Source organism: Nothoprocta perdicaria, unplaced genomic scaffold, assembly GCF_003342845.1.
Source record: "Nothoprocta perdicaria isolate Ctin4 unplaced genomic scaffold, notPer1 scaffold_72, whole genome shotgun sequence".
NCBI classification, from domain to species: domain Eukaryota; kingdom Metazoa; phylum Chordata; class Aves; order Tinamiformes; family Tinamidae; genus Nothoprocta; species Nothoprocta perdicaria.
In genome coordinates, this window is record NW_020455999.1 from 1,780,933 (window position 1) to 1,789,565 (window position 8,633).

The 8,633-nt window shown below is 48.6% G+C and overlaps 2 protein-coding genes across 5 annotated transcripts in view; one reads left to right on the top strand and one right to left on the bottom strand.

Moving 5' to 3' along the window:
• The window catches only part of MRPS16 (mitochondrial ribosomal protein S16), a 1,433-nt gene extending 603 nt beyond the window's left edge, over nt 1–830 (top strand). Inside the window, exon 3 of the mRNA XM_026051084.1 lies at nt 679–830. Coding sequence (XP_025906869.1) covers nt 679–830 — 152 coding nt within the window. The remainder of the gene's footprint in view (nt 1–678) is intronic.
• Nucleotides 831–860: 30 nt separating this feature from the next.
• Nucleotides 861–8,633, bottom strand: part of SLC45A1 (solute carrier family 45 member 1) — a 37,707-nt gene continuing 29,934 nt past the window's right edge. For 3 of the 4 annotated variants that reach the window (XM_026051009.1, XM_026051010.1, XM_026051008.1), the window contains exons 2-9: nt 6,898–7,313; nt 6,634–6,726; nt 5,956–6,180; nt 4,205–4,944; nt 2,971–3,124; nt 1,994–2,170; nt 1,206–1,411; nt 861–1,137 (exon numbers count right to left, since the gene is read on the bottom strand). In XM_026051009.1, coding sequence (XP_025906794.1) covers nt 871–1,137; nt 1,206–1,411; nt 1,994–2,170; nt 2,971–3,124; nt 4,205–4,944; nt 5,956–6,180; nt 6,634–6,726; nt 6,898–7,300 — 2,265 coding nt within the window. In that variant the 5' untranslated portion in view covers nt 7,301–7,313 and the 3' untranslated portion in view covers nt 861–870. Of the gene's footprint in view, nt 1,138–1,205; nt 1,412–1,993; nt 2,171–2,970; nt 3,125–4,204; nt 4,945–5,955; nt 6,181–6,633; nt 6,727–6,897; nt 7,314–8,076; nt 8,162–8,633 lie in introns of those variants that run through there. The other variant, XM_026051007.1, reaches the window with a different exon arrangement.

Sequence of the window (8,633 nt, forward strand, 5' to 3'; positions counted from 1 at the left end):
CGCGCCGTCCCCCGGCGGCTCCGGGGAGCCCGAGCAGGCGGCCTGAGCGCCGCCCCGCGCGGCCTCCCCACCGCCAGCGAGGCCCCTGCACGGGCCGGCCCTGCCCCGCAGGGACCTGCTCCGAACCCCCCGCTGCTGCCCCGCTGCGTGCAGCCGGGGTGAGGCCCGAGCAGCGGTCCTGCCCGGAGGCAGCTGTGAATCCGCGCCAGGCAGCACAAGGTGCCTTTAGCCAACAGGCACAGGACTGGCTAGAGCGTCTCGCTTCCCCTAACCTTGGCACACGCCTGCTGCCCCTTTCCCTTTACTTACTGCTGCTTTCTCAAGGGTTTCCATTGACTGGGTACTCTTCATCTCAAAKAGAAAGCTCCAGTGGTCCATATGAGCCCCACGCTGGCAAATGCAAGGGGGCTGTAGCTATTCTTCAGTTTCTCCAGGGAAAATCTGGCTACTTTTGTTCATGTAAAACAGTGTGATTTGCCTGAAGTAAAGTAGCAGCTTTATTACTTTGTCATGTGTTTGTCCTTTTCTTCATCCTGAGAAGTAGGAAACTCTCTGACATTCATTCCATTCCTTACTGTTAAAGTAGTTCCTGAAAGGCTGGCAAATACTATACTTGCCCTAAACAAGGCAATTCTTCCTGTGGTTTCTCATGCCCACCGCCAGCACGGTCCCCTCCAGGCACGTATCTGGCCAGCACCAGCCTCAGAGATGGACGAGCCTGCCAYTCCACAGGCTGTGAGGATGCAGCGGCCCGGAGTGTCATGCATCCTTTCTCCCACCCCACGGGCAGCGAGAGGGCCTGCCACACAACGACACATCAGACACAGTGATGGCCCTCTTGCTTTTATTGATTTCCCTCGTGGTGAGGCGTCACGCGCTGGGCACAAGCGGCTGCTGCTCCTCGAGCAGCTCCTCACCAGGCGGCAGCTCATAGATGACACAGAGGGAGGAAAAGAGGCATCCCAAGAAAGACACGAGACACGCAAAGTACATGACACCACTGGCGCTCCCCACGGCTGCAGTCAGAGGCCCCATAATCACGGCCACAAGGATCTGAGCCAAGAAGTACTGGCAGCTCAGCAGGGAGATGTCCACACCCATCCCACGCCGCGTGCCCTCTGCCTGTGAGCCGGCGAACTATGGGGGACACCACGTGAGAGGGGCTGCTGGCAAAACCACCCCTGGCCCCAGCTTCCTGCACTCACCTTGCGGCTCTGGTAGTAGTCACACAGCAGGGAGTAGGGCAGCGTACAAAGCGTAGCAAAGAGGACACCGTAGGTGGCACACAGTGACAGCACCACATACACATTTCTGGAGAGCGTGGCCAGCCCAGTGCCCAGCCCGAAGGCAAGGTACGCCACGAAGTACAGTGTCCGCGTGCTGAACCGCTCCTCCAGCTTCTCCAGCACAGCTGCAAGACAACACCACTGCATCGCGGGCCGCACGGAGCGTGGCCCTCCCCGGCCACCAGCAACGTGGCAGGGCTCCAAGGGTGCAAAGCGGCTCCCTGCGGCCCCGCTGCCCCGGCACCAAGCAGCGACAGCGCAGTGGTGACCGCCGGGGCCTTGGGTTCCTGGTGCTCTGCAGGCATGTGCCCAGCATCCTTCCAAGTGCCCCCTACTCCATGCAGCATGGGGAGAGCACAAGAGAGCTGCGCCCTCGGTGCGTCCCTGTCCCATGGGGAGGAGGGAGGAGCTGTTGCGTGGGGTGGGTGCGGCGCTAAGGCCTTGCGCTGACCCSATGCTGCTGGGCCGAGCACACATCTAGATTAATGTACTGTTAATCTGCCACTTGCAAAAAGAACTCTGCAGTAAAGGAAATGTGTTTTCACTGGCCTGCTTGCCACCTCTGCTCAGGCCATGCTAAGCTGCAGAGAGAATACTGTGAGCAACCAACATACTCAAGCAGCATTCACGCCCCGGGCAACACACAAAAGCACCACTTCAGGAGCAGGTGTATSATGCTGTCAGCAGCACAGAGGGTGACTTAGTACCTGAATAGAAGGCAGCGCTGAACGCGTAGATGCACATTCCCCAGCAGCCCATGGTGACCCCAGCGTTGTACTTCTGATACTCATCCGTGTTGTGAGGAGCCTTTGGATTCCCTTGAAACACTACTTCTCCCATGAAGTCGGTGTAGAAGAGCAACATCCCCTCAAATGAAAGCCAACCTGAAAGAAGCCAGAAGTAACCTGCTAGGATCCCCCAGCATCTCTTTCCCCTTGTAAGCCATGAATGCTATTATCTACCTTCCAAATCACAACTGAGGGCAGGTAGATTGTGCCATGTTAGTATTACATAATGCTTAGCACTACTTTTCTGAGACTGCTGTTGGCTGTGTATTTTGCTGTAATGTTTGTCAAAGTCATTCACAATGTTGAACATGAAGATTTCCCCCATACACAGTCCTAGAGGCAAACTACAGATTACAGAATATTGGTTTTAGCAAGACAGAAAACCAGACTATACAGCAGTCTGAACTACCTTCAGCTTTCGATAGGTTATGGTGCCCAGTTCTGCTCATAGTAACTTAACATGTACTGGTTTCAGAGTGCTGTTGTCCTTCCACAGGGAAGTTCTTCTTATGCTGTGGCTGCAGCCTCTGCAGGACTTCTGACAGTAAAAAAACATACTCACAAACCCAAGGCAGGGAGAGCAATGCAGGCAATCTCTTAATTCCTTCCTCAGCCTATGAGTATTAACTACCTGTTGTCTCTTGTCCAACTTTGTGTAAACTGAGCAGCTTATCGGCTCTTTAGTAGGAATGAAGGTAACAGCCTGCTCCAGTGCTGAAGCTCACCTCTAGTTCACCTCACTATTTTTTATTTCTTAGTGTTCTGAAAACCTAAATATCACAGCATCTCTTATTGGTCACTGTAATGTAAGTCATTGCAAAGACAGTTTTTTTTTTTTTTAATTCAGCCACAGTGAATTACTTCATAGTAAAATCAAGACAGTACTTTCCAGTTACCTAGGAAGTGGTTGATGCAGAGGTTACGCAGAGCCTTGGGCATGTGGCAGATGGTTGAAACCAGAAGTTTCAGGGAGAGTGGTTGCTCGGAGGTGTCACCTGATCCATTCAGCTCACTCTCATACTTAACACCATTCAGCAAGATATTAGCGACCTGCATCATAAAAATTCCCAGGTCAACACGCATGTTATGCAAAATCCAAACAGCCTTTGAGCAAAACTCTGCAGTATTACACAGATATCTGAGCACTGCAAAGTCAAGCAGCTACTGCAGTATGTTGATTTGGATAYAAAGAACAGCATTTTGAGGTAAGCACAGCTGCGAGTTTTAACCTTACGGCAAGTGCAAATGTCAATACTGTGATGTAGCTTTCAGCGCAATTGAAAGAGTACTCTGATTTTCTGGAATATTTGCCACCCAATTCAAATGCTAGCATAACTGAGCATAACTGTCAGTGAATTTAATAGGAGCTATACCCAGAATTACGTGGATTTGCCCCCAAAGTTATAGAGACAGTGAGGAAAAAAAAGGCAAGTTTTAACATTCATTTTCATGACTTGCTGTCCTGGATACTTGATCCCTACACGCACATGTATGCAAAACCTGACCCAAACAAAAGCATATAAGTAATAATAATTAAAAAAGACAGTTTACCTCATCCCGGATCATAAAAAAATAGGCCAGCAAACAGAGGTCTCAGAGATTCCAAGTTATCACCAACAATGGGAGGTGAGGCCACAGTATTCCCCCTGAGTAAGGGAATCTCACCTCCCTGATGGAACCAGGTGTAATGACTGCCATAAGGAGAAGCTCATGAGAGAATCCTATCCCTGGCCCTATCTTGCAGGTATTTCTGTGGAAAGGGAAGATACAGGCTCAATAAAAATGTGTCTTTTTGTGTTTTTCGGCTCTCACTTGGTAACTTCCTGGGTGACAAAGCACTAAAAATACCRATCTGACCTCCACACAAGGACTCGAAGAGCTGGAACACTCGCCTATCTGCCATCTTAACGAGGCGGTTCACAGATTGCCAGTCGCAACTCATGTCCTGCTCATCCTTTTATGGGTAGAGTCAGAGCACGTGTTCCATTCCTGGAGTAACCTTTATAGGCAGACTGTCATGAGGAGTCTTATTATGTGCCACATATTTAAAATTACATAAAGAGATTAAATGAACGCTCAGGTTTGCGCAGTCATGAGTTTATATGGTTTACACTGTTTTTCTGCCCTTACCTGTTGGCTGAAAGTTACATTTCTTCTTCTGCTATTTTCTGGACAATGTCCTGTTACAATGTCCGGAATAGCCAAGGTCTGAGGTCTTTTCAGGATCCCCGATGACCGCGGCTTTATTGCATCCAGTGAGCCCACCCTTAGTGCCTCGCCATCAGCCCCTGGAGTTAGGCTGCTCTCCCCTTGCTCCAAAATTCCGTTTTCTTGGTGGTAACAGCCATCTGGCAGCCGGGGAAAGCTGACACTGACAGGCTGCCTGGGCATGCTAGCTGGAAGTGCTAAGTAACTATTGTGCCCACCAGTAAAACAGTCTATAAGCACACTGTCAATATTTGAAGTCCCAAATGATGATGCAAACTCATTAATTCCTGTCAAGGAATTGTCTCTGCTGACAAAGCTGCCATATTTGGGCGTRAGTGGGCTGAGGGGAGAAACCGGACTTGTAAAACTTGCATATAAGTGAGCTGAGTTATGAGAAGCAAGGTTTTCATTTACACCTTCCTCAAAGAAGAGAGGTGGGGAAGGAGGGAGAGGAAGACTTGGACTCTTCATCACCTTTTTCTTCTTGCTAAAGGACCTCAGGGGTCTTTCTGGAATGCTAATTAGCGTCAACACAGTAGTAATCGTCAGTGTAATTGAGGTGAAGATATAGATGACACGAAGATGCCCTCCCACAGCTTTTCCAAAACTGGTTTTATCCCAATGTATTCCTCCAACAACATAACCAAAGCCACCTCCAAGACCTGGTGGAAAAACAGAGCTGAGATTATCTTCCCTAGCCAATCCTTCAAATCAGTAACAGCACAGCACTATTTGATAAGTCGTGTGCAGACTCCAATGTATTCRTTTTATTTTACTACTTAATACCTTAACTGAAATGCCCCAACGTTTTAATTTGTACCACACAGACAGTTGGAACGTGCAGAGTACAGAAAGAGGGAGAGAGAAGGTCAGCACTGTAAAAGCAATGATACAAAGAATTAAAAACACTGTAGCTCTTTCTTTGCCAAGGACAGACCACTTTTCCATCAGCAATTTAAGTCAGCCACATAGGAAAGTTTTGCAAACTGTCAGCTAAAACCGTTTCCCTGAAAAGAATGTTAAAATCCAATTTCCTCATGCACTAGGAGGACAGACTGAATCATTTCAGAAGTGTAAAACGTCAGCAACATGTCAGCACTGTACAGAATTGCCACTGTGCCACTGTAGATAAACAAGGAAGTTCTGAGGGCATCAGACTTCACTCACCATTCACATGGCAACAGCCTTATAACAGTGTCCTTTTCCTCCCTATGCACAAATTAAACAGCATAAAAATCACCTAACAGAGAGTAAAACTAGGTTGCAGCATTACATATAATGTAATGTCAGTGACACTATATATAGGACATGTAATGTGAGGAAACATAGAGCAGAGAACTTTGCATGCTCTACCCACTTCAATGAAGTGACTAAAGGAAGCCTATTTCCCACACTTGTAACAAGCTGAACCTCCTTCCTCATGGCACAATTTGATTTCCTTAGTCATTGTTAAAGACAGGAGGGCCACCTTTAGAATGGACAACCCAGGGCTGTGCCTTGTTTGGCTTCTGGCAGCTACAAAAGCCTCCTGCAGGATGTAAAAGCTTTCAAAGTAACTATTTCCAACTATGCATTCCGTTACGCTTATAGTAGGAAAGATCCATAATACAAACTCAGGGCAAGACTTAATCACTTGGAGTTCATGCCAGCAAGGAATCACCAAGCAAGCATACCTGCTAGCAAAGCGTGGATATTGAGGCCCCTGTCTTGATCTCCTGGGCTGCAAACATCCATCATGTAGGCGTGACTGGGATTGTCTGCCGAATCTGCRCTGAAGTCCATGAGGATGACGCCACAGACCGTAAGAATGATTCCCCATTTGTGACTGTTCTCAGAATCGGACAAAGCATTGCCAATATCTCTGCCATTCAGCATAAGTGAGAGCCCCAGCAATGCTCCTGAGAATAAAAACAGAATAAATCAGTCACTCCTAAAGAAGAACTGTCTCACTACTTGGTCTCTGAAAACACTGTGGTAAGCATTACTGCTCTTGGCCCTGTTATCACAGACCTGGGAATGTATGTGGCTCATAGCATGTAGATATCCTCTACCACTGCTTGAGCTCACAAATGCCTGGAATCGTGGCTGTCCAAAGGAAAACTTTCTGATGTCTGAAAAGGTTAGCACTTCAAGACTCTGACAAGAGGGAACCATTSACACATGGATCTCCAGCTGCCAAAGCAGCAGCTCAGTATCACTCCTCACTTTCTTCAGACCCGTAATACCCACCATTGCCCCCCAACAACATCAGAGACCTTCTGCTCAGCCTAGCACCAGAAAGGATGCCATTCAAGAGATGTGCCGTATTTCTACTTTACAAGTGTTACACCCATGATTTCTACGAGACGCACCTATTGCTAAGACCAGAATGAAGGGTCTTCTCCTCCCAAATCTTGATGTGCATCTGTCACTCCAGGCCCCCAGCAACGGTTGCAGCAAAAACCCTAAAAGAAAAGGGACTCACCAGAAAGTGGTAGTTTTTCTATAGGCCTGTTTCACAGGGGTTTTAAAAGGGGTATACTTGTGAATAGCAGAGGTACACAAAACAAAAACATATGTTCCTTGGGCAATGCAAAGTACACAGGAAGGGAAGAAACAGCATAAAGAAAAGTTACCGAGTATAGGGCTGATGAACCACACCATCCCATACAACTGGTCTGGAAGCCCCATCTGAAGCAGCACAGGAGTAACATAGGCTGTTTCCATGGCATAGCTGAACTCTAGCCCAAAGAGAATGCATCCATTAAACACGAGTTCAAGGAAAGACCTCTGAGGCTGGAGATCCCCAAAGTCAATCAAATCAATAGGACATGGAGTATTTGGTGGTGGGGGGGGTGAAGGGCGGATGTGTTTTCTCCTTTTTGGATGTCTCTTGAAGTTGTTGGCCCGATGACTGATGTGCCGCGTGACCGATCCAGAACAGCCTGGAACCTGAGACCTCCAGATTTCCTGAGAAGCCACGCTTGGGAAAAGTGCAACCTCGCYAGCAGGAGTTGCTGCAGACGATGGAATCATCATTAGGGACAGTTGTCTGGAAGGAAAAAAAAAGTCAGAATAACTGCAGCTAAGAGAAACTCTGCTTAACCTACCTACTGAAATTCAAATCATTTCTGAATCTATCACATACTGAGTGCAGTCTTCTTAACAATTACAGCATTTTCCTGTAGGACTGGAAACCTGATGGGTTCCAGACTTCTGCACAATAATACCGTGAGATAAATCCTTTTCTCCTACCTGCAGCCTAGGACACCTCATCTTGCAGCCCAGGCTGCAAATGATGCAGTATCGTTTTCCTATGCAATAAACAAAGTTCTAAAACAACTTCTGGCAGGAAGACATATACACCACAAACCAACCTCAGCATTCTCAGAGACGAATAGCACTCAAGAGCTGAACAGCCTCCTCAGATATTGTTAAAGTCTCGTGGGCTTCGCTGTGCAAAGCCAAAGTACACATACCCTATTACATAAAATGGCCAATAGGTTTAAAAAGAGCATCTATGGGTACATGCTGACAGAACTGCCGAATAAGCAAGTGAATTATGATTTCTTGTCTCTCATTGCCAGAATTAGAAATAGCTTTGTAAGTACAGTTTGACCTACTCCTTCCTTTTTGTGTCTGCTGACCAAAGGCTAATGCTACAGGGATGGCTACACATCACCCTGTACGCATGTCCTGTATTTCACGGCCGATCCAAATAAAGAAAAACAWGCAAAGAAACAAACAAACCCCCCAACTCTTACCTGTTTAAAATCTCACAAGGAAGAGTCACCCAGCTCCTGTACAGAACCTACCTGATAAACAAACCAGCCTCGAAGCAGGATGCCGTGTCAAAAACAGTTGGGACTGCAGGCCGCCGTCCACCTCCGTCCTTCCCCTGTGATATGCTGCTAAGGCTGGTAAGCTAACAAGCACCCACCTTGAGCTGCAGGACGCCGTGGCCTGGCAGCCCGGTGCCGGGCGGGCGCGGGGCCGAGGCCAGCGTGCCCGGTGCGGCCTCAAGGACACATGTTGGCCTGCGACCTGGGAGGATACAGGGCCCGGCTGCTACCCGCGCTGCCGCACGCATGTGCGCACGCATGGCACACAGCACACGCCGCACCAGGAGATCGCCGCTCCCTCTGAGCATCCCCACAACAAAAAGGCATTTCTCCTACATTGCTGGAATCTGATTTTTCCCCTAGGGCAGGTTTTTCCCATCTGGTGGGTACTGACGCCTCCTCCCATACAACAAACACTGCTGCTGGGCGAAAAGACCCAGCGCCGCGGAGCGGCGCCATCCCAACCCTCCTTTCCTCTTGACGAAAACAGACCGGCCGCCGCTCCGCAAGCGCTGCCGGGGCGCGCGGAC